General features: G+C 39.8%; 2 protein-coding genes across 4 annotated transcripts; one reads left to right on the top strand and one right to left on the bottom strand.

Annotated features, from left to right (window-relative positions):
- The first annotated feature begins 2,567 nt into the window (after window positions 1-2,567).
- On the top strand, window positions 2,568-16,766 carry LOC134864806 (E3 ubiquitin-protein ligase TRIM39-like). Of its 3 annotated transcripts, none has more exons than XM_063884063.1 (11): window positions 2,568-2,661; window positions 8,334-8,856; window positions 9,659-9,839; window positions 10,738-10,833; window positions 11,490-11,579; window positions 11,687-11,830; window positions 12,563-12,710; window positions 12,948-12,989; window positions 13,084-13,110; window positions 13,194-13,369; window positions 15,274-16,766. In XM_063884063.1, the coding sequence occupies exons 2-11, from the start codon at window positions 8,345-8,347 to the stop codon at window positions 15,640-15,642; spliced, it is 1,785 nt and encodes a 594-aa protein (XP_063740133.1). In that variant the 5' UTR covers window positions 2,568-2,661; window positions 8,334-8,344; the 3' UTR covers window positions 15,643-16,766. The 3 variants fall into 3 exon arrangements, with proteins under 3 accessions (XP_063740133.1, XP_063740135.1, XP_063740134.1); XM_063884065.1 differs by lacking the exon at window positions 15,274-16,766 and adding an exon at window positions 13,838-15,267; XM_063884064.1 differs by having other exon boundaries at window positions 2,587-2,661; window positions 8,314-8,856.
- Window positions 16,767-16,780: 14 nt separating this feature from the next.
- Window positions 16,781-25,938, bottom strand: LOC134864807 (adipose-secreted signaling protein-like). The gene is made up of 6 exons (XM_063884066.1): window positions 25,648-25,938; window positions 23,945-24,011; window positions 23,608-23,744; window positions 23,001-23,154; window positions 19,975-20,100; window positions 16,781-19,068 (listed from the first exon to the last, which is right to left on the bottom strand). Exons 2-6 carry the CDS (start codon window positions 23,961-23,963, stop codon window positions 18,968-18,970), a joined length of 537 nt encoding a protein of 178 aa, XP_063740136.1. The 5' UTR covers window positions 23,964-24,011; window positions 25,648-25,938; the 3' UTR covers window positions 16,781-18,967.
- Window positions 25,939-26,239: the final 301 nt, after the last annotated feature.

Below are 26,239 nucleotides of genomic sequence, written 5' to 3'. Positions count from 1 at the left end.
AATCAAACAATGACTACTTTTACTGTCGCTACTTTAAGTACTTTTAGATGAGAGTACTTTCTACTTTCACTGGAGGAACATTTAGAATACTTTTACTGTGACAGAGTATTCCTACACTCTGGTACTTCTACTTTTACTCAAGTTCAAGGTATACTTCTTCCACCTATGGGTAAGATAATGTAAAAGAACACTAGTGATTAAAATTGTATTAAATTTAAATAATAATCTTTGATTAATTACAAGATTTAAAATACAAGTATTTACTTGTGTTGTGGGGGGAGATAAACCAAATACATGTGTGGGGTTGTGATAAAGAAAAGCATGGCAAACTAGTAAGAGAAATCAAAGGGGGGTTACTTTATTATAACAAGATTTCTGGATTATTAGAAGGAAGTCTGACAATTTACCAACAATTAAACTAGGCATGGACACAGAGAGCCGCTGGGGTCCCCTCTGTATTATGAGTGCTATCATACTGTGAGCTCTATCTGTCCCTTCTCAACTTCAGGCAACCGATGCTGGGTTCTGCCTTTCCTCTGTTTTCAAGCTATGAGGCCATCTCTCAAAATTCAAGATTCAGGGCTTTATTGTCATATGCACTGTAGCTACAGTTTAGATATGGCAATGAAAAAGTCTGAGGTTCCTCCAACAATGCAACATGAATATATATAGGACATAAAACAAATAAAACCTTTCACATAATTCACATAACTGTATTACTGTAGTTGAAAGCAACAATATTAAGTTGACCCTAGTATTTAACTTAAAACAGTTATGTGAAACCTGTTGACATTATATATTTATAATATATATATATATATATTTATATATATATATATATATATAAATATATATATATATATATATATTTTTTTTTAAGTCAATGTTTTTTATACTTTATTACTGATGTCCAGTGGTCTCCAGTCGCTTTCTTTGCATTTTCAGATTAATCATGAGTGTTATCGTGTGACAAAGACATTTTATAACTTTCTACTAGTGCACCAGCCCAATGGTTTGGCTAATTTAAAGTGAATACATCTGCATTTTCCTCGATGTTGTGAGTTCTCCCACACAAACAAGAATAATCTGGAGATTGAATTGTGCCAACATATCCCCTTCTCCCCTTCTCTTTAAGTTTTTGCAAACTCCAGGAAATCTGATATTAAAAGGTAACAACAGCGAATAATAACATGGTTATTTACTATATACTCTACAATAAATTAACATTTCCAACAATAACAATACAAAGTACAAACCGGATCCCTCCTCCTGTATCTGGAAGTCTACTCTGAGCTTTTATCCAAAGCGACTTAGAATAAGTGCAATAAACATAGAGAATCAAACTCCGAACAACAAGGAAAGTGCAGATATATTCACTTCAAGCAAGTCCTACCATTGTAAGACCTGGTGAGTTTACAAAAATTGAATTGCCAAGGCACAACAGATGCGTTTTCAGTTTGCAACATAAGACCTGCAGAGCTTCTGCTGTCCTGATCTCAATGGGGAGCTCATTCCACCATTCAAGAGCCAGGATAACAAACAGGCTTGTTTTTGAGGGTACCTGGGTCCCATTCGCAGAGATGGAGCAGCAAGCTGATTGGCTGACGCCGAGCAAAGTGCATGTGATGGATTGCAGGGTTGAACCAATGCCTGGATGTAGGAATGGGTTGATTTCCTCACAGCTGAGTTTCAATTTTCAAATGTAATGAGCTGCTGAGATTCAGGAAGAAGAGTTGGCTTCAGAAGGGCGTGGGTTCAATCCCCGCTTTAGGGATGGAGATTATGACCTGTAGTTAGTAAGAAGTAGACTAACATTTTATGAGTGTTTTTCTGAAAAGGGTAGTGGAAAGCTGTATTTCGCCAAATACCTACAGTATTCTAGTTGCTGTATTCTGGAAAAAAAGTCCTCCCTACATGTTCTGTTTTCGAATGTTGCACCAGTCAGGTGTGCAAACATGACCAAAAACAAATTAGAAAATGATGGTTGCTAATACTTTTGGCATGATAACTTCATAAGGTGATAACATTTTAATCTTGTGTTTTCAAAAGCAAAAGTTCAAATTAAAACCATTTTTTTATTGAATTTAAACTCCTGCACACTTCTACATTACAGAGGGAAATGTTACTCTATCAATGCAATTCAAGGGAGATTTCCTTCTTCCACCTAATTCAATATTTTCATAAGGTTGATATACGTAATATTTGAAGACTCAAATCAAACAACTATTTTTAAAATCCTATTTATTATATAAAGACTCATTTGGCTCATTTGATCCATACTTTGTACATTTTAATGTTTAAATAGTGTGTGTGTGTGTGTGTGTGTGTGTGTGTGTGTGTGTGTGTGTGTGTGTGTGTGTGTGTGTGTGTGTGTGTGTGTGTGTGTGTGTGTGTGTGTGTGTGTGTGTGTGTGTGTGTGTGTGTGTGTGTGTGTGTGTGTGTGTGTGTGTGTGTGTTTGTGTGTGTGTGTGGGAGGGACAGTTTGGCCAGGTGTCAGGACTCAGAGTAGAGAGAGAGGCTGCACCTGTGGAGCAGGTTGGACTGCATACAGTGTGTGTGGGGTTGGGGGGGGGGGTTTGACAACAACACGACAGACTGTAGAGAGGGAGACACACAGAGGACTCTGAGGAATACAGCGCCACAGAAACCATCTCTCAAAAGGTAAGGCAAATTGAACCCTCACTCTTTTTATATTCTACAGTTAACACACACTCTTTATCGTACACTTAGCTTACACCAACATCTAGACTCTTAACAAATTATAACGTTAACTAATACTCTAGACTTGACATATGAGGTTAACCAACTCTCACATATAGTCTCTTAACAAAATTATTGATATACTCTTTTAGTGTCTGGATAACACTGAGCGAATGGACTCAACAGCAGTCTGTCGTACATTTGCAAAACACAGAGGTGTTTCTACACTGTGGTCTCTTATCGGACAGTAAGAATGTGAGATAACATTCAACAGTATGTACAGAGTTTGAGCTGACCTTTCGATGTTGCTTTGGACAAAAGCTGAAGGAATGTAATGCAAATGTGTTGAAAGAGTGCCAGACAATGCAGGTGGAGACTGGTGGAGCCTGCTACATTAGCTTTATTGTTTCACCATGCAGAACTCCACTCATGACTGGTTTCACAACAATGCACTGAATGCTGCTGTTGACAGGACAGCTGTAGAGACAGGAGAACACAAAGAAACATGCCAGTGACATTTGTGATCAGAACAACCATAATAACAATAGTTCTGCTTTCAGTGTTTCTGCTAAGCTAGGCTAATCTTTCTTACTAATGGACACACTGAGAACACTGAACGATGTCAACACGTCACATACCTGTATTAGGTTAGCTGAAAGCAATAATATTAAGTTGAACCTAATATTTGTATTTAAACTTTATATTATTTCTTTAAATGAACTTCATACAGTTATGTGAAGTCAACGTTTAGCTTTTTCAGTGCAGAGAGAATGTTTAAGAACTTGGTACAAGCACCTGAATACTGAATTGTCTCTGGCATTAGAGGGGTTAATAAATTAGTCAACATTTTAGCACTTTGGGTTCGCTTGTCTCAACGTTTCTTATTCAACTTATTTTTTGGTAAGAAGCCTAAGTTTAAGGTCTTAAAATACATCAGTAAAAACCCGAGTGGTGAATGTCAGAAGCTTTTGCTTGCCTTGTTAACATGCTGCTGTGACAAAATCTTTTTCCAAAATTGGGAAAAATCAAGTAAATCTAATCTAATACAGACACAAATAAGCAAGAGAATAAGAAAACTCTAAAAATAATCTACTGTATGAGCGTTAGGTAATTCTTCTGTAAAGTGAAAGTGAAATATAATAGAAAATAATGTGAGATGTAGAGAATTAAGTCGTCATACAATAATAAAACGAGACTGGCAGATATGTCCCTTACTCAAACACATAGCAAACAAAGAGAGTTACAGACAAACGTTATTTAATTAGAGCACTGCTTACAGAGTGTAACTCAGCATTGTAGGCGCAGACACTGACACTTATTTACAATTACTATGTTGTTGTTATTGCATACCACAGAGTTATTAAATCTGAAATCACCTTGATCATTACAATGTTAGCATTAATAAGAAGGAGTAATTATTGTCTCCCAGTGTGACCTGAGGTAACCCTGGTGACATCACCGTGACATCATATTGACATCTCTGAAAAATGGCATAACTTGGTAAACTTCAGAAACAATTCTTTTTTTTCTGCACATAAATCATTTTAATGTAGCTTTTATCTTCGACAATATAACATGCCCGTATTTCGTTTGCCATGGTATTAATCGGCATTACTGCGGAGATGAATTCCATGCAGAAATACATTCTTTAATCATCGTATCGTCAACAACCTCCATGGAAAGACTCGAACAAACAATCATTCATCATCTCCTCTTCCCTGGTTGTAAGACCAAAACTCTATTTGGTCGTGCTGAAGATTAAATATATTTAAATGAATCAAATTTATGTAATTAAACTTTGATTTGAAGCAAACATTGTTACCTAAAAAACGTTTTCACTGTAGGTTGTATCGAAGGTTACTCAAATAGATGAAAGTGCATTTGACTGGGACTATTTTTAGCTGTGGATGTGGATGACTTGTTGCCATATTTAACTTTTTCATGACAACCTCGTGGTCAACAGACCATAAGTGTTCCACACAAACCTGAATTTCCTGATTAGTGTGTATGCTAGTGTGGGTGTGTTAAAATGTCACCTCCATATAACTCACTCGTACAACTGAAGCAGTTCCTGGATCAGGTTACCAGCAGGATTTGTCCTGCCCGTTAGTTTGAGTGTTCAACTTAAGGATAAGAAATAGGTAAAGTGTTAAAGAAATGTCTCTGTCTCTTTTGGGGGATTTTGGGTCATTTATTAACATCAACATTATATATAACTTTAAAAAATATAGAAGTTCAAGCACAAGACATGATGGAGACATGTGAAATGGGACACCCCAATAAGCTATACGAAACTTGGGAATAGGGGCCCAAACACTGATGATAAATGATTGATACTATATATAATATTGATACAGGACATATGGAATTGGAAAGTGTTCCTGTATTATACAGAAACATTACAAGCCAAAACATAACACTGACCAAAACCCTGAATCTAAACTACTCTAACTCTAACTCATCTTTGAGGAGCTAAAATATTTATTTCATCAGATTAAACTTTGGTTTAAAACAAATTCAATAACTCTCACCACAGGACCGGCTCTCAAAGGAGCTACTATCCCTGTTATAATATAAAGTCTTCCAGTAATCCAGGAAAAAACATCTAAAAAAGGAAAAACAACTTGAGCCTGTGGTTACGTCCGAGCTTGGGGAAAAGGGAAAGAAAATAATACAAGAAGTTTATTGAAAGCTGAAACACTTATTTCCTCAGAGTTTACCACTAGAACAGAGACATTATATGTATTATATATACAACAAATCTAAGTCCCTCCTGCAGACATCCTGCTGAACACACAGAGGGGCTGCGGAGGGGATTCAGCTCACGACTGTATATGGGGGGGCAGTAGCGGTTCTGGGCATGGGCGAAGCGGGCAGTCGCCCGGGGCGGCATTTCGTGGGGTGCGGCACGAGCGAGCACTTAAAAAAAAAAAAGTCATCTGGGCCGCAAAGCGGTGTTCCATCTATCATATCACTGTGTGGGGAATTGCCAAATAGGCGCCCCCTGCATCTGCAGGCGCCCCTGCACCTGCAGGCGCCCCTGCTTGCTGAGAAGGTGCCGTGCACAGAAACTGTGTGAGAAGGGGAAAGCGGAGGGGGTGACAGTTCATCTCTGGGTCTCCCAAATGGAACGGACAAGGGGGGGAACGGGGGATCCACTGTATAGAGCAATGTCACTGTCACACCTCGACTTTCTTCCAAATAACGGAAGGGGGGTCGCTAAGAGGGGATCTCGCCCGGGGTGTAATTCCATGTAGAGCCGCCACTGACAGGGGGCGATAGGTTGGGATGTGTCACGTGGGGGGGACTTTGCCAGGAGTTAAAGGTAGGCTTGGGGAGTAATGGATTACATGAAACAGGATTATGTTACTAGGATTTTTTTTTAAAGGTAGCTGTATTCGCTTACAGTTACATTAAACAAAGACGTAATCACAGTCAAGCAGGAAAACCATGTAACAATACATTGATGTATTAAACCAAATCAGCATTTATTAACTTAAATATTTTGTAGGCCTAAAATATATCTTGGTTCTTCTTTTCTAAGGTCACATTGTTCTGTTTTTTTTTTTCTTGTATTTCTTTTTACTGCATTTGATATTGAGGAAATCCAAAAGAACCGTAAAGTAATCATGTTACATTTTATTTGTACTTTTATATTGTGATACTTAGATCACATTAGTGATTACTTTTACCTACAGGTACCTAGTAATTGTCACAGAATATTATTGTTGTAGTACTCGTGACCGGTCTCGGTTTCGAGACTCCAAATCTGAAGTGGATCTTTCAGATCACACTGACTATGGTATCTTCCACATGTTATTGTGAGTGTATTATGTAGTGTTGGATTCACACTAGTGTGGTTCCGATTTTGCCCTGCCTTGGTCTTGGTCGTGACTTGGTCTCGACCTCTTAAAGTCTTGGTCTTGTCTTAGTCTTGGCATCTTAGTGCCTCGGTTGCAGCACCTAGTGGGCATTTCTGGTACCGCCCTGGACTGGTTCAAGTCCTATCTGGCAGACAGAACCATGTGCGTAAGCCTTGGTGGTTCTGAGTCCCGCACTGCTCCACTGTCATATGGGGTTCCACAGGGTTCAGTTTTAGGGCCCCTGCTTTTCTCATTGTACCTGCTGCCCCTGGGTTCAATCCTGAGAAAGCATGGTATCTCTTTTCATTGTTACGCTGATGACAGCCAGATCTATGTGCCACTGAAGAAGAAGGATGCTTTCTCCCTGAAACCACTTCTGTTATGTCTTGAAGACATTAAAGCCTGGATGTCCATGAACTTCTTAAAATGTAATGAAAACAAAACAGAAGTGATGGTGTTCGGTCCCAGTGGCTCTTGTGAACCCCCTCCTGTTGACTTGGGCCCCTTAGAGCACTACAGGAAGCCAACAGTCACAAACGTGGGTTTTGAGATGGACAGTGATTTTAAACTAGACCGGCAAATTGGTGCAATAGTGAAGTCCAGCTTTTTTTTATCTTAGGCAGCTGGCAAAGGTGAAGCCCTTCCTTGCACATAAGCACTTTGAAACAGTAATCCACGCCTTTATTACATCTCGGCTGGATTACTGTAATGCACTTTATCTTGGAGTCAGGCAGTCCTCCCTCGCACGCCTCCAGTTAGTCCAAAATGCTGCCGCTCGCCTCCTAACTGGAACACGTAAAAGGGAGCACATTACTCCCATTTTAGCCTCCCTCCACTGGCTGCCTGTGCATTTTAGAGTCAATTTTAAGAGTCTTTTATTTGTTTTTAAATCTTTAAATGGTCTCGCCCCGTCTTACCTCTCTGAGCTGCTCCATCCTTACACTCCTGCCCGGTGCCTCAGGTCAGCTGATCAGCTGCTCCTGGAGGTACCAAGGCCTAAACGGAAGCTCAGAGGGGATAGAGCCTTTTTCCGCTGCCGGTCCTAAACTGTGGAATGACCTCCCATTGCACATTAGACAAGCCCCTTCACTGCCCATTTTTAAAACTCGTCTTAAAACCCATTTCTATTCCTTGGCTTTTAACCCAGCATGAGACTATGTTCCTGTATTTGTTTCATTGGTCTTGTTGTTTTGATATTGTTATTGATATTTTTATTGTTGTTTTCATATTGTTTTTGTGTTTTGTGCTACGTGTTTGTATCCATGTGCAGCACTTTGCTTCAGCTGCGGCTGTTTTTAAAGGGCTTTATAAATAAAGTTGATTGATTGATTGGTACACTCCAGTCTTGGTAATGACTTGGTCTTGGTTAAGGTGGTTTTGACTACAACACGTTGTAATACATTTTTAAAAGTAACCCTCCCAACCCTGGCAGATTCCTATATCCTTTAAACCAAAACAATACAACAACCAGCAAATCCACTCCCAAAAAACTGACAGGTTGGCTTTAATTAAACATAATATGCCAACAAATGTCACATAACTGTTTTAGGTTAGTTGGAAGCAATAATATTACGTTTAAATAAGAAAACATTAGGTTCAACTTAATATTATTGCTTTCAACTAACCTATTACAGTTGTGTGAAATCTGTTGACATATTACACTTAATTAAAGTCAATGTTTCTGTTTCTGTTCAGTGAAGAACGTCTGTCACGGTGGTTTCATATTTCCTGAATTATTCCTCTCTAACAGCAGCCCTGTCTCTCCTTCAGCTGAACATCAGATGGCTATGGAGCTGCCTGCAGCATTCCTATCTGAAGACCAGTTCACCTGCTCCATCTGTCTGGATGTGTTCAACAACCCGGTCTCAACCTCATGTGGCCACAGCTTTTGCCAGGCCTGCATCTCCTCCTACTGGGATGGAAAAGTGGGGGCCAAGACCTATGAGTGTCCCCTCTGCAAGGAGCCTTTCCGCAAAAGGCCAGAGCTCCATATTAACCGCACCCTGAAGGAGATCACCGAACATTTCAAGCAGATAGTCAGCTCCGGAGTGCCAAGTTTGGACGATCCAAACTCACACCCTCGCCATCGTCATCACTCGCTTTCTTTACCCCAGAGGCCTGGGGAGATGCCAGTGACCGTCTTCACTGAGATGATGAATCGTTTCCAGCAGCTGCAGACTCCTGGGACGCCTAACGACACACTTTCCTCACCCGATGATCTTCACCCTCAGAGCCCAGGTCCAGCCAGCAATGAGCACCAAGACTCGCCTCCACCCTACTCACCTCCACGAAGGTGCCAACCTACGTTCCTCAGACAATGCACTCCAAAAACTGAAACATAACGTAACTGTATTAGGTTAGTTGAAATCATTAATAATTAGTTTAAATAAATAATATTACTTAACTTAATAGTATTGCTTTCAACTAACCTAATACAGTTATAGGACATTTGTTGACATAATACATTTAATTAAAGTCATCTTTTCGTTTTTTTCAGTGTACTTACTTCTCAGTGCTTGTGCAAATACGTTGCTGCAGTATAATAATATTATGGTAAATAAGACAACCCAGTCTGGCTGCCTTAATTAGAGAATATGAGATTGAATGAACCGTTCAGTTTTAGATCCCCTTCTAAAAAAGTTCTTTTTGGACGTCAATATTTAAAACCAATAGAAAGCAATCCACAATGTAGTACCACAATCCAAACATATTTGACTTAACACAACATGTATCTTATTGATTTGATGTTGTATTGCTGTGTAGTTTATATTCCCAATTCAGCTGTTATAGGTTTACATAGAATGATATTTAAACATTTGTGGTGGATTTCCACACATGAAATGACGAAGCAGAACTACAAACTATGGGCAAGGTGAGGTGCACTCAGCAGCAGCAGCAGCAGCTCATGTTTTTGTGTCTTATTCACAATTAAAATTGAATAGGTCGAACAAACCCACAAACTCAGCAAAGAAACGGACCAATTTACTACTTGATCATTAAATTGATATTGATCAAATGCAAAAAAAATCAACTGTGTACCTTTTTAGAAACAGAAGTATTAATTTTTCTTTCGCTCAAATATCATTTTATGACAGGCATACTGTGAATGTCCCCTGTGACTCCTTGCCGAATCTTCCCAAGTGTCCCCTGCACCTGAGAGCACTGGAGTTCTTCTGTCGCACCGACAACATCTGTGTCTGCATCAGCTGTGTGGAGACCGCAGAGCACCGAGGACACAACGTCATCCCCGCCCAGAGGGAGTGGCACATCAAGAAAGTGTGTGTGTGTGTGTGTGTGTGTGTGTGTGTGTGTGTGTGTGTGTGTGTGTGTGTGTGTGTGTGTGTGTGTGTGTGTGTATACTGTATGTGGCCATCTTGGTTTTATTAGAACCAGAAGTGGCACGAAAGTGGAGCTGCAGAGGGTCGATACCCGACCACGCCCACTTTTAGCATAACAGGAGCTAAGTCACCAGCTAATGCTACTGATTTGCAGCATGTTTCTTTAGTATGGTTCCTCCATATTTGAGATTAACTGTGGAATTATTGGGGATCCTAATTTGATGAAAAACATGTTTAGAACAAAATGTGACTTCTTTATTAATAATGAATGCTATGAAATGCCTGGCAGCAGCTTTGTGGTAGAAACACTGTGATAGTGACCTGTGGATCACACGGCAGCCCCACCCTATAGTCTATTTTTACTTTAAATGGGGCCATCAATTATCAGTAAATCAGTAATCAGTCAAATGTTGACTGAGGTAATAAATCCAGTGAAAAGTATTCTAATTTTCTAATGGTCTTCCATACAATTTGACTTCTCTTTTAGACCAATAGGGGCACTCAGTGCAGGGTATTGAGAATGCAGAGAATACTGTTTAAGCACTTCTGCATTGGCTTTATTTTTCAGACCCGGGGGTTGCAGTTTGTTTCAGATTCATGCTCCTGCTGTCAAGTTGCAACATTTTAAAAATACATTTTCTGTCTTTGTAAATTAAAATTGTTCAAGAATCATATTAACCACTCATGTTCTTTCTGTTGTCAGCCATGGGAATTGTAATTTATAAAAGGTTGTGCATATACCGTGGTAGTATCCAGCATTAAAGATGTGACAGGCTGCAGGCTTAAAGTTATAGAGATGGTTGACAAGGAAACGTGTGTTTTGCTGTGTTCTCCAGTCCCAGTTGGGTATTGCAGATGTGGAGCTGAAGGGTCTCATCTCTGAGAGGGAGAGGAAAGTGGCGGAAATACACAACTCCTTACGAGAGATACAGGTGAGTTTCACTCTTTACAAAGGTGGATCATTTTTTAGAATATGTACAGAAGTTCAATCCGACCAAACTATCTATTGTGTGCCCTAAAAAAACGTATTTTGTTGCCACAATAGTTGTTTTGGTTTACTGACATCACAGTGTACTGCGTAAAGCTGACAATTATTATATTATATTTGGCTTATCTGAGGGATTGAAAAAAAAGTCAGCAGTGAGTGTTTATTTCTCAGAGGGACAGACAGAGCACCTCCAGTATATATATTAATTGTTAAAAATCATAATAAAACATTTCATTTGTAAGTATGTGTTGGAAACTGATGTTGTGGGAGCCTTCATCGTTCTATGAAGATCTCATAGCTTTACATCTCTAAGTGCATGTTGACTTTTCGCAGTGAGTGTGCAACGTATAATGAAAAAGAAAATGTATTTTAAACTTTAAAAAATGAACTACATTACTCAACAATTATTTTATTTACAATATGAAAGCATGAATATGGGGATCTGGGCTATCTGAATCTATTCCCAGGGATTTAAGGTATAACGCATTTTCTCATAGAGAGATTTCACAGATGTTCAGCCTGGCAGTCTCCTGATCGCAGTTTGCCCCCCTCAAAAGTTTTCTCTTTATTGGTGGTTATTGCTCTCCATCTGTCCTCCAGGCTGCTGCTGAGACACAGACGCATGGAACTGTAAGTGTGTTTTCCAAGCTGATCACCAGTTTGGAGCGCAGCCGAGCTGAAGTCTTGGAGGTAAGTAAACCCGACACAGAAAGTATGAAGAGAATCTCCAGGCTGTTTCTGTTAGCATTGACATAAGCCTTGTGATTATTATGTAAGGTATGTCCTCCCCACCCCAGGTGTTGGAGATCAGCCGGCAGGCGGCTGAGTACAGAGCGGAGATCCTGCTGACGGAGCTGCAGGAGGAGATATCTAAGCTGAGAAAGAGGAGGGACGCAATGAGCCAGATGGCTCTGACTGAAGACTACGTACTCTTCCTCAGGGTACACAGACATCTGACATACCACAAAAAATACAGTAGTGATAAATATGCAGGTTTAACTTGATTAAAGTACAAATACTATGGTCTTTAAATATTTCATTTCTAGTAAAAGTCCAGTTTTAAGAATGTTACTAAACATCATCATCTTAATGTACTTCAAGTATCAAAAGAATGCATAATAGCTGATTTTACAATATTATATTATTCTAGAATATCATATTATCCTCTTTTTATAATGTAGGATCATTTACTAATGACTTACTTTGTAAAATACTAGGTATATTAGCAGTACCGCATCTTATCAGATATCATGTATTTTTAACACTAGAGTTTTAAATAAACGCAGTGGAGTAAAAAGTGCAATATTTGCCTCCAAAATGTAGTGGAGCAGAAATATGTGTAGAATAAAATACCATTACTCAAGTACAATGTGTCAAAAGTATACTTAAGTACAGTACTTGAGTAAATGTACTCAGCTACTCTCCTCCACTGTTTAAATCATGTGCGTTTTGGCTGCAGTGGTTATAGGAGGGTTCAGAGATGCTAGAAAACTCAGGTCCTGAACTTGCGGATTCTAAAAATGTTTGGATGGTCTCTGCTTCCTAGAAGCTCATACATTTCATTTTAAAAGGGATTAAACTCAGGGATAAGCAGCAGATTCATTTAGCGATAATGTTCACCAATGGCACCATCTCTAAAGCTCATGTGTTTGTGACATTGCTTCTGTGTGCAGAGCTTCCCTGAGCTGTCCAGCCCTCCACCAGCGAAGGACTGGTCCTCGGTCTCTGTGGTGTCTGAGCTGTGCTCAGGGGTGGTTCTCAGGACTGTCAATCAAATCATGAATCGTGTCCAGGAAGAGATACAGAAACTGCCCAAAGCCTGTAAGTCTCAGAGAGTCTGTGAGGGATGTTGATTTCTAGGGGAACAGTATTCCCTTTGACATGACAACTCATCTAAGATCATGACCCAGATGGAATTTTCTTGAATCTTTTGTGAAAAGTCTTTAGAATAAATGATCACCTGTACCATAGCAGTATCTACACTCGTGTTCTACAAGCTCTAATATGTGTTTATTAGTATAGTGGTGTAAAAATAATGTTCTTTCCCATGTTTAACAGTCCAGCAATCGTCAGAGCATGCTGTACCAAGGACCAACACAAGTAAGATTCTGATTAGCTACCAGCACAACATGTTATTTAAATCAGGTTTATTAAGAGTGGCAAAATAATTCAATATGATCTTTTTTCTTTGCAGAGACAAGAAAAGTTCAAGAATATGCAAGTAAGGATTTGTGGTCATTGTAAATCAGTTGACAGTTGTGTTTTCTTTTGTTGTTTAATCATAAACATCTCTCCACCCGTCAGCCAATGTCATTTTAGACGCCAATACAGCCCACCCACGTCTCATCATCTCAGCAGACGGGAAGCAGGTTCTGTGTGGGGAGCGCCATCAGTCGCTGCCTGATTACCCCGAGCGCTTCGACCGGGTGGTGTGTGTGCTGGGTCGCCAGGGCTTCAGCTCAGGACGCCACTACTGGGAGGTACAATATGAAACTGTGTACATATACTGCTTATTCTGTAGAGTGGGGCAGGGATAACCTAATTTTCTATGTTGACCCCTCGACTCAAAGCAATGGGATTTTTCCTTTGGATTTAAACAAACCATCATAATACTTGATTAAAGCATGATTATCTCCACATGCAGTATTAACAACTTTTACAATCTTTTTTAAGCGTTAATGTAATTGCCAGAAGTAAAAAGCTAACGTTAGGCTATAAACAAACTACATCATGGTCCCATGGCTGCACGTCAACACTGCTAAGCTGTTGTCTAATATTATCATCATGACGTTTAGTAGTATCATTTAGACACTTGTTTTTGAACGCCTTTTTTAACACTTAGATGCTTTGAACATTAACCAGTGGGGTATTTACTGACATATGGTATCGTCGTAGATCCAGTCCATAGACTGTATAAATAATGGACGAAGTATCCGTCTCACCCATAGGTTTGTGAAGAGCCATAATGAAGTTCAAAGTGAGCCACTCCCACCGTCGACATCTTCTCAGTCTACCTCCCGCCCCCTCCCGGCTAATCCAAATATGGACATAGGGTTGGAGTTGAAGAGAGCGGGCGTGGCTACTGAAACACGCCCATCTAACTCGAAGCTACTAAGCTAGCGAAGGCTTCCTAGCTAGGCTACATGCTACCGTATGCTACTCTCATGCGGTAGTATTTTCTCCAGCGGCAAGGTGGCTATCATACGCTCCCGTTTAGCATCGTGGGCGTCTTTCTCGAAGGCTAACCCACGGCTAATTAGCTAGCTAACGAGCTAATCTAACAAGTGAGCAGAGGATACTTTATACATTCTATGGAGCAGACACACTGATAATTAGTGCTGACGGTGCTGAAATATAAATAAAATCATAATAACATTTCACTTACCGAAAAAGCTGGAGACCAGACTTCTTGGACGGTTTGTTAGTACAATTAATCGCACAGCAAGCCACATTATGTCTGATATTTGCATTCAAAAGGCACCAACACCACCAACATGTCCGACAGGTCAAGTGCTGCGACTGTTAGCGGAGCTAGCAGAGCAGACAACTAGCCGCTAGCGCACACTGACGGCGCTAACCTGTCAATCAAAGTGACCACGCCCTTAATTGTGCATAACTTTAAGCCTTAATATAATTAAAACGGGAGAGTTATATAGAACTTCACCCTCCTCACAGTTGTCATGAATAAGTAAATTAGCTATAGAAACCAAAAGCAATTTTTGTACCACGCTGTAAACATGTTTATTTCTGCTGTAAAAATTGGCATTTTAACATGGGGGGTCTATGTAAATTGCTCTGTTTTAGAGCCAGGCCACGCGGCCATTCGATGAACTGCAGTTTTTGGCACTTCCGTATGTGTTTCACTGCTCAGCCCCGGAGGTTGCCCCTTGATCCAGTCATGAAAATCTCTTCAGTTTGTGTGAAGCAGAGACCTTAATTCTGGCATCTAACCAAAAATCTATTCAAAAAAGCATTGACAAGGAAACCGAAGAAATGCAAACTCATTTCCAGGTTGAAGGACACATTCCTGTGGCTCTCTACATTGACAGTACTGAAGCCTGACTGTCTCAGGGCGCATGCACCATCTGCTGTTAGGCTGACAAAATACCTGTGTGTAGTTATAACAGTACAACCAACATAAATAGATGATGTTTTTGAGGATTATGCAATGTTTTTAAATCTCCAAAGTCACAACTAAGGCTGTTTAATTTATTCTGAGTCAATGATTCAACTTTTCACAGGGGCAACACAGGGCATTTACAGGCACCTGCCTGTTCCCTGTGTGCACCAAAACCTATAAAACACATGACAGGAAAGGGAAAACCCCAAAAAGCATTATAGGGCCCTTTAACTCTGGCAGTAACTCGCACGCTGCCCTCTACAGGTGGAGGTTGGAGGAAAGACTGACTGGGACCTGGGAGTGGCAAGTCACGCCGTCAATCGGAAGGGCAAAATCACCGTGAGCCCCGCCCACGGCTACTGGTTCCTGAGCTTGCGAGATCGGACGGAATACGCTTTCCGAACAGAACCCTCCACCAACCTGACTGTGAACCCCAGACCCACGCGGGTTGGAGTCTTTGTGGACTGTGATAAGGGGGTGGTGTCCTTCTACAACGTGGAGGCCAGATTGCTCATCTTTACATTCACAGCTGCTTTTCCTGACACCATCCATGCGTTCTTCAGCCCCTGTACCAACAAATCAGGGCGGAATGAGGCTCCACTCATCATCTGCCCTGTTGCAATGCCAGAATGAAATCTGAAAAGGACTTCCATTCGCTTCATGTATGATGATATACCTCTGCAACCTTTGATCAGCTGCAATTTAATGCGGAGTTTGTCATGAGGCTAAAAGTTTACTGAAATTATTCATGCCTGAGGTGTCACTCATGTGGTGGTTTTATGGGCCATATATCAATACTTTTAGACTGTTCTCACATTGGTCATTATCATGTTTGGCACTATTTATTGCGGGAAATTAGGAAATATTCAGACACCTTGCAGAAAAGAGACCTAGCTGAAAGGCAGGGCATCACATTTTTTCCAGAGTGAAAACATTGAAACAGTGTCTACACTAAAAACCAATGTATGGCTGCAATTAATATTATTATTATTACATACATATAATATTGTTTACTTGTATATCATGCAATGGTTTACATGAGACTTAATATACTGATGAATATAGGCCTACTGATCAGGATTTTATTCATTTTGTTCCCGATCACGGTCAAGTTGAAAATGTGTACAGCTGTGTCCGAGCAGCATTGAAGTGGCTCAAACACAACAATACCATTTTGGAATTGCCATTCAAAATTCGCATGACCACCATTAACAGAATGTTGTCAGGCCAGTTGGGGCATGACGTTTTTTCTGTTGTAAAGAGCAAACACGGAAGCTTAAATGGATTCTAGAAGTTACGTGGTTATTTTTCTTGTACATCTAAAATAAGAGCTGTCTACAGCAATCTAATGTATCAGTCTTTGGAATGCCCCGTGTTGCTGTCTGTTTATTAAGTGATCCTACGGGAATAGAAACTCTAAGTCAAGATCAAATAAAATATAGATTTTTAACCCTTTAAGATCACATATTCTGCACATATTTAACAACATGTGCACAATTGAAAAACTAATAAATGCCTTTATATATATTTTAATTAAAACCCCATCATCTTTTCTTAAAAATGTGCTCTCACCTAAGCAAGAAACAAATCATCTCTGTATCAGGCAGTGATTTCATCCTCTCAATATAAGATCTCCTCTTAGGCTGTGCTGCAATTGTTTTCATATTATGACGTTTATGGTTTTTTCTGTTCTTTGCTTTTATTATCACAGAAGCCTGTTTTAAATGTGTTTTACAAATAAAGTTGACTTGACCTCGTGCAGTATGTGAGGAGATAATTTATTGACATCAAGTGAACAGGCAAATAGTGAAGTCGGGATGGGAACATTTTTACAAGGATACACTTTGAACACACACACTGCAGGCCGCACGTCCACAACCAACACTGTTGAAACAAACAGGAGATGTACTCAGAACATTTGGTCAAGAAAGTGTCTTGGTAGATCTCCAACACACACAGTAACTGAGTACCATGACACGGCTAGACACAGTGTCACTATGAAGCTTCGACAACTAGTCCTAACTTCTAGTGCCAAATTAACTAGTGACGTACCCTAGATACGGACCATGTTACTAATCCAGTAGTACACTGCTAATGTGACACTGTTGGCCATTTTGATTAGATAGAATAATGGATGCTCAAAGGTATAGCCTATTGATAAAAGGTAGTTAGGCTATTTAATTTTAAAATAATTAGCTTAATGTGACTACAGTCCTGTAATGATAATGTTAATGTCAGACATGGGACTGACAGCTCAAACTGCTCACGGACATTGAAAATGAAAACCTTTGAAGCTAACAAGCTAGCTGCTAACTGTTTATCTGAGACACCAGCTACGTTTTCTACAGTTAACATTTTTGCGTGCTAAGTGATTTACACATTGTATTTGTCCATGTCTTAAATAAATGTCACTACTTGTGTCCAATTAAATGTTATTCAAATAACGATTGAGGAACGATTCAAAGCTAACTTAATGCTAAAGGGTTAGCATGGAGGTTTTTACTCAACAGGTAGATAGATAGAATCGGAGGATGAAACCCTCTTTATTTATTACATACATGCACACAGCAGAGCACACACAGTGACATTTGTTCTCTGCATTTAACCCATCCTAGTGCTAGGAGCAGTGGGCAGCTATTGTGCAGCGCCCGGGGACACTGTTTATGCTAAAATGTTAGCGTTTAGCTGATGATCTACCAAGAACACAAACATCGTATTAGAGTTATTTGAGGCATACAATACACCAAAAACTATTGGGCATGTAATAAAGTGCAGTTATAGTGGTATATATAGCCTACAGCTTAGGCTAAATCATGTTTGTGTTGCTCTAGGTTGAACATTTAGCTGACAGGATCTGTTCATTTGGTTCCACTGCTTGACATGAAGTGTAAATCATGCAAACTAACTAATCTTTGTCTCTGTTTTACAGAATTAACAGTATACAAAACAAACATACATATACAGTACTTAATTTTTGTGAAGAAAACATGTTTTTATCTTTTCAGATTCTGTTGCACCACAGTAAAGTAAAAAGAAAATCATATTTCGTGGTTTTTCAAAACACTTTCTGCTGTTGAGATTACATTATAAATATTCCAATAGTATTGTGCTGTTACATACTTTGTAATTTACATTCAACATATGTTAACATACAGTGTGGTTTTATGGGTAATCCTCATACTCTTCTCTCCTTAAGTTAAAGGCTACTTAAAAGTAAAGGAGAAACAGCCTCCTGATACTTGTGTGATGGTTAGGAAAGCTGCTGAGTCACTGTTTATTGCAAACAGCCAAAGCTGAACCCTAAGTGCCCTCAACTACTGTTGCTATGGAGTGGAATTCAGGATAACAGGAAATGACTGGCCTAAAACTCAAATGACATGCACCAGCATCATTGTACAAGTCTGCTGTCTTTACAGATGTTTCAGTCTTCTTTAAGGTATGGGATGCATGTTGGAACATTTGCTTGGACGGGCTGTTGTTAAAAGATAATATAGAAAAATAATTGTGTGGTGCGGATCATGAATTTTATTTTCCAGGCAGTGACTTATTACTGTGACTTTGTGTGTGTGTGTGTGTGTGTGTGTGTGTGTGTGTGTGTGTGTGTGTGTGTGTGTGTGTGTGTGTGTGTGTGTGTGTGTGTGTGTGTGTGTGTGTGTGTGTGTGTGTGTGTGTGTGTGTGTGTGTAAGCTGGCTAGTGATGACTGCTGGTGTACTGTACTTGCGATTGTCATTTGTACAAGCTTTTGATCAGCATTCATTATGTATATTTACTTTGACTACAGTATTTGTTTGAGCTGTTATTTTCCAACCAAAATATGTGGAATACCACAATAACAGAACAAAGCGTGACAGACAGTATTTCCCAGTCTAATTGAGCTGTTTCTAACTTGCAGACCACAGGTCGATGTTCCCACACTTCCCTTCTCTGACACTGTGGATATGTGAGTATATCATTCCATCATTTCTTCTCATGCTCGCTGCTGCGTCTTGAGTCTCTGTCTATCCGAGCACCCAGACACCTCACCCCCTCCATCAGCATGGGGGTCCCATGTTGTCGGTCTGTACGGAGGGAGAAAGTTAACAGATCTTTTAGTATTACACCTTGTTCATCAGGACACTGCTGCATTCATTATGGGGCTTATACCAAGGACTCTTTAAAGAAACACCAGGCTGCAATATGTGTTTGCAGTGCTGGAAAGCCACTAATAATAAGTTCTGTACTTAAGTACAATTTTGAGAACTTGTACTGTGTGTGTTTCCAAACAAAAATATATAAGGATATAACCAAAATGTTTTAGTTTTACTCCACCTTTACCAGCTTTATAAATACTTTACTGCATCAATAATAATAATCAGAACACATCATTTATATGATTCTGAAATGGGCCGCTCTGCATTATTAGTACTTTTACTTTTTTAAGTAGATTTTGATACTAATACTTTTGTACTTTTACTTGAGTAACATTGTTTTATTGTAGGACTTTTACATGAAACAGAGTATTCCTACACTCTGTTACTTGTACTTTTACTTAAGTACAAGATCTGAATACGTCTCCCACCTCCGTTTTTTGGACTGTTTGCAGTCAGTTTTGTGAGGTTGTTGTCACACAATGCATAAAGGAGATGTTTCACTAGCCGTCACTCGTCCTGGATTCATTCCACATTCCTTTGAATGAAGAACCCAGCAATCTGAGAGACCTCTAATGTGCTGCAGATAAAAGGAGATGTGTATGAGCTTACAACAGTGCTAATGCAATGTTGCTGTGCACTGAGCTGCTGATTGCAGAGACAACCACATTCCTGCAGCCTCGTATCACTCTGCAAGTCCTGCAGTGAGGCAGCTAGTATTCACTTTGAATTCCACTTTTTGATCCACTGTCTTACCTCCTGTTTGGGACTTAATTTCAATGTGTGTGTGTGTGTGTGTGTGTGTGTGTGTGTGTGTGCGTGTGTGTGCGCACCTACCAATGACCTTGGCCTTGAAGGTGACCTTCAGTTGGTTTCCTTTCCGCCCTCTTGTCGCCAGAGTGAGCTCCTCCTGCAGCACCCCCTCCTGGTGCGTCCTGTACTCACAGGTTACCTTCACTCCTCCTGTGACAGAGGAAGAGTCTTCCTCTCATTTACATTTACTTATACTATTTAGATTTCTAGCAGTGGTTTATGGTAACTAAATTTACTCAAGAACTGAACAAGTACAATTTTTGCTACTTTGTACTTCTACTCAACTATAATTCAGAGGTAAATATTGAACAATTACTCCACTACATTTATGTTGTAACTTTAGTAACTTTGCAGATATAGATAAATGATAAACAATATATTACATTCACATTCTAACCAGCAGTAAATAAAGTCATTAAAACTAGCTCCACCTTTACCAGCTGTGATAAACATATGAATACATCAATAATAACAATCAAAAGATATATTATTCTGCACAATGACTACTCTAAGTATATTTAGATACTAATACTTCTGTACTTTTACTTGATTTAGATTTTGAATGCAGGAACTTTATTCCTACACTCTGTTATTTATACTTTGTGTTAAGTACAGGCTCTAGCTACTTCTTCCACCGGTGATTTTGACTCAGGATTGTGTGTTACTTCTGTTAAGTGGTACACACTGGAATGACGTAGAAAGAGCGAGGTGAGGAAGGGAGAAGTGAGGGCTGGTAATATTTGTGATTCACTCTGACAGGTGCTGAAGTGCAGTGCTGTATCTTCTACCTGTGCTACAGAGTGATAGGCTTACCTAACATATGCGGAGGTACTGTTTTACTGGCTTATATAAAACTCTGAGATTTCTCACGGACTTCTACTTACTCTTCCTGAAAAACTTAAACAAAGAGCAATAGATTTCTTTAACCAAAACATTCTGCATTGAGCACACCTCAAACCTCCCCAGGCCCCAGGGTTAGAGTTGTCAGCAGCTAGGTGAGGGTGCAGGATATACAGTAAGCTCAGTGTGTCATACTGTATACCCACAATACACCTGGAGCACACACTCAGTTTAACTTGCTAATACTAAAATGCTAGCGTGCAAGTACTGTACACAGAGATAAGGCTGATAGGAAATACATTTTGTCAAAACCAGTATAGCCCATACTGGATTTATGTGGCCAATCCTGAAAATGACATTAACGATATGATGTATAAGATATGTCTGCACTGTGTCAGAGGGGCTGGAGTTAACTTGTAGCCACGTATGGTGGGATGTATTCCTGATCACAAGGGTTTTCAGTTTTTGAATGGCGAGCCCATTCTCTTTGTCATTCAGAGTGTCCCAAACTGTGCCTGTCAGATGGTGTGAAGGGGAAAATATCAGCCCTTCTGATCTCTGAAATATTTGACATTTGCTCTCATCAAAATCTTACTTTATTCTTTATGGTACACCTTTATCCTTGGCTTCTCAGAGAACGCAGATATGTTATAATTTATCTTTGAGGTGAAGAGGTTGCACGTTTACTTCCCCAAACAGAGAAGAGGGGAAAATAAATTAGCTAAACTTCAATATGTTTGAAAAATATTTGAAAAGCAATACAGGTTGTCTGAGAGCCTTAAGGAGTAATGTGTCTCTCTTCCGTCACAAAAATAAAGACAAGGGAAACGTAGTTATTGTTCCGTTGTTGCTATTTCCTTCTATTATTATATGCTTTAATATATTCAAACCTTAAACTTCATACATATCTCTCCAAAATAAAGTGAAATAACAGAGATGTGTAGGGCTGGCCTCTGGTATGTGACATGAGGAGATAGAAAGTGTCAGGGATTCAGGGTGTACCCGAGTTTGTTTCCACTGAGACTTAAGGAGCCTTTGAAATGACTCATCTTTAGGAACCTCCGCACCAGGACCCAGAAGGGTTAGGAAACGCTTCTTATACTCTTATACTGTTCATAGTGTAAATGAGGGCAGATGTATATATTTATAATATATTAAACATCACTCTGCACTTAACTACTGTTTTCCACTTCTGGTTAGATGCTACCTGCATTTCGTTGTCCTAGGGTTAGGACTCTGTGCAATAACAATAAAGATGAACATAATCTGATCTTTAGACAAAAGATGGGAAGCGAGTAGCTGGGCTTCAGAACAGATGGTGCCAGAGAGGTGTCCTGCTTGTATCAATACTGGATGTCTCTCCTGGGCCGAGCCTTTTAATAAACCTTCAGTACTGTAAGACCCTGTGTTTCCCTTTTATTGCCCAAACCTTTTTTCTGCTGTTATTGAAATGTCTCACAGGGAATTCTGGGGCATCTGTGGAGGATAGCGTCTTTAGCAACAACCCCATCAATACTGTATATCAGCGTTTCCCGGTCAGTAGTTTTGCATCCAAAATGAATAAATGATGCGTGAAATATAAATGCCCTTAGAAAGAGAAGCTCTGGGCAAACAGAGGAGCGTTATTTAGAAACATCCTGACATCAGTCTGTGTGAATTTAATGACTATATATAAACTATAGAGTCACCCTGGACGGAGGTACCGCGTCTCATTTTTTGCTAAGTGCTGACAAAACGTTGGTTTATCATGCATAATTAATCTCCCAGTTTACAGCCATATTTCAAGCTTTAAATAATTTTCCAGTAGATGACTGACATCCAACACACTGAGTGTCTCTAGCTGGTGTCCCCCTAGTGTTCTCTTAAAAGAATACAATGTAGTCCCATGGTCCTTTTTATGTTTTGCTCATTGATCATACGAGTGAATGTTATAGCCAGTGACCTAACAGAGCCTACCGACCATTTTTAAAAGGTGTAAAATGAAACAATCATGGCTACTCCGATCGCTGTACAGGCTAGTTAATAGGTTGGGGTCGCTGGTATCCTCCAAAGATGGACGAGTTGCCGTTGATGACGTCATATTCCTATTCCCTATTAAAAAGGGTGTACATAACACAAGGCTATTTCAAATAAATCCAGTTCATTGGATACTGTTCCCCTCCTAACTCTTTCTTCCTGATGAAAGTGTGCTGTAATGATGCTTCACTCACCCTCCAGTGTAGAGGTGATGCGCTGCACCCGGAGGCTGGGGAACTTCCGGCTGGGAGAGGAGGAAGGGAGGCAGGAGAGCTCTTTGCCCAGAGTGGGGACATCTGGGACGGTGAATACGATCTCATACAAGTGATGGCTCCTCAGGAAACCAGCCTGGAGAGGACGTTTGGAATGGGAGACAAAGATTATTGAGGCTTTACATCGTTATATCTGAACCAGGTGGCACTGTAGTACATTTCTCCACACACATGGCTTATTTCAGCTGGTAAAGGTGCAGCTAGTTTTAATGGCTTTGTATACTGCAGGGTAGCTTGTGAATTTACTCCAGGTGAACTAAAGTCTGATTGACTGAAAAGATCATTAATCCAAATCCTTAAAGTAACTAAAGGGATTAAATAAATGTAGTGGAGTAAAAGTACACCATTGACCTCTGAACTGTGGTGGAGTAGAAGTACAAAGTAGCAGAAAATTGAAATACTGAAGTACAGTTCAAGTATCTCAATATTGTTCTTAAGTACGGTTGAGTAAATGTACTGAATTACTTTATACCACTGCCCTTATACATTTTTAAAGCTGCTTCATGTGAAAACATAAGCACACACACACCTTGACCAGGTAGCCTCCATCCTTCTCCAGCACAGCGATGAGGGTACTGCGGTTGCACTCGTCATCTCTCCGTGTTGGAGAGCCAGGGGGCTCGTCATCATCAGGGAAACGCACCCCACCGGCCTTCGAGGTGGATCCTGGTGACGGAGAGGTGGAGATATGATTAAAATGAATGGATAAATACAACAAAATGTTGTAACCGAGCAGGAGTTACATACATTCCTGTAAAGCAGGAATAAAGTCAACAAACAACACAAAGTCTCAAGTGATGGCAAACAGAGAATAATGATGTAACATGTAAGTGTTCATTTTTCATGAAGGCACGGGTCAAACTCACCTTTTCTTCCTGTTGCCATGGTAATGTGGTTAGGAAATGGGAAGTGTTGTCATCACTGTCCTCCTTACTGAGGACAGGTAGAGACATGGGTTTCAGGAAGTGAGGAAATGATAGCAGCGCGATGATTGGGACACATAGAACTTCTGCCTTTATGTGATTTCATATGGCATTTCTGGCCAATAAAGAATGATGATACCCAGATAAATATTTTATGTAGATTATTATTTAGGAATAAAAGCCTCCACTCTATTTAACTGCAAAATACAGAAAATACAAACCTCTGTACAATCCCATTTCAGTTTATACCACATTTTAAAATCTTACAATACAAACCTGTGTCAAATATTATTTTGTTGACTTGGTAAATTATCAAGAGGAGTATGCTGGCAATTGAATTCATATGACTAATCACAGCAGTGACAATAATTGTATTTTTTTAATGTTATGTAAGAAATAAATCTCATTTCCCTGCAGATTACGGAGGGACAAAAGCTCTTCGGAGAATTAAAGCAGCTCTGTCGGTTTCCAGCACACACAGAAACCTTTCCTAAAAATGTTTAGCACACAGTTCCAGCGAGTTGAAATACACTGTATATGTATTTATATTAAAAATACAGATATTATTCCTATTAATAGATTAGCTTAGACATTAAGGACCTTCACAAATAGGATGAAATGCAATAAAAGTCATACTTTATCCAGATTTGTCATATCTGTGCAAAAGCAAACACAAAACAAACATTTGCATTAATCACAAACTAAATCAGAGTATCATGGCATGTGGGTCAGTCCAGAATTGGAGGACATTTTCTGTTCCACCTAAGAAATTTCAAATAATCCAAGCCCAAAAAGCTAAAACATGCATTTGTTATGTTAAAAATAATTGTCTTTTGGTAAAAAAATAAAGTTGTTTACATTTTAAATATCAAAAAATAGCATTACATTATGAAGCTAGCATTAATTCCTGACGTAAAAGCTAACATTAGCATTGATTTGCGACCCTGTTACTATAATGACAGTTACAGGGTTGCATTTTCTGCACTATAACTTATTATCTTCAGTGAAATTAAATGTTTATATATCATTTAATATAATTATATAAATGTATTAATTTAATCCCAGAATATAACTCAAAATGAACACAACTGTGTTTAAATTATAGTTAGATTAAAAGGTTCTCTGATGGTGAAGTACATCTTGTCCTCAGAGAGTAACTAGCTGTATTATGAACCGATTTAACTAACTGTATGAACAGATTTAATACACCACAATGGTTATTTCTGATCATTCAGCAGAAATTATTGAGTGCTGCTGGAAAGCAACAAATAAAACATCTAATAAAAGTTTACAATTGATGCCTGAGCTGGCCAAATCATTCTTAAGTTTTGACGTCTAAATGTCCTCCAATTCTGGAATGACCCATGTGTTTGTATTCTCCCCCAGTGCACACAGCACAGAATGCAGCCACTGAGAGCCAAACACCCTCTCATGAAACAGTGGCTTTAGGAACACAATGATGAAAATTAGTATTTTTAAATGTCTTGAATCAAACAGTGTGATTACTAAAGTCCGGAGGTGTTGTTACCGCAGTGAAAGACAGAAGGCACCTCCCTGCTTCCAGGTTCCAAACACAGACACTCCCTTCACCTCAGCATCCCTACACAACACACAGGCCAGTGAAGCAGTCCCGTGGCAGTACGTACCGTTAGTGCAGCTGGAGCCTCTCTACATCAGGAACAGCAGCGAGAGCATGTCGGTGCTTCTCTTCACACAGCCATGGCTATTACCGGTATTCCCCGTGAGCCTCTGTGCGGTCCGTCCCAGGTGTCCCGGGAGCGAGCAGCAGCTAAAATGGCTCTGCTTTGATGCTTCATGCGCGTGTCCTCCTCAGCAGACACGCGCCTGGCGTCTGCGTCGTGTGGCCAGCAGCTAGCAGCTAGACCATAGTCTGTACTACTAGTCACACTTTACATAAGCTATACATCAGAGCTACACCCATACTACACTGAATAGTAATTAATAAACTATATTCTATAGCAGACGGAGGCCAGAGGGTGGCGCAAAAACAGAGCTGACACCCTATGTGTGTCTCTCAGAGCAGGCTGTGAGGACTTGGCTTGGGAACAGGAAGGTCGCTGGTTCAAGTCCTCGATTAGAGCAAGTGGTGTGGACTATGACTTTGAAAAGTGCTCAGCACCGTTTCTGAGGATGTTTTTTTCATACTAAAAGCACAATTAATGGTTGTAGACTATACACTTATAAACCTGTGTGTATTAGTATGTGTGCATAAAAACA

This window comes from Eleginops maclovinus, chromosome 5 (genome assembly GCF_036324505.1).
Source record: "Eleginops maclovinus isolate JMC-PN-2008 ecotype Puerto Natales chromosome 5, JC_Emac_rtc_rv5, whole genome shotgun sequence".
NCBI lineage: Eukaryota > Metazoa > Chordata > Actinopteri > Perciformes > Eleginopidae > Eleginops > Eleginops maclovinus.
Note: the sequence above shows the minus strand (reverse complement) of the source record. Positions and strands in the feature narration are given on the sequence as shown.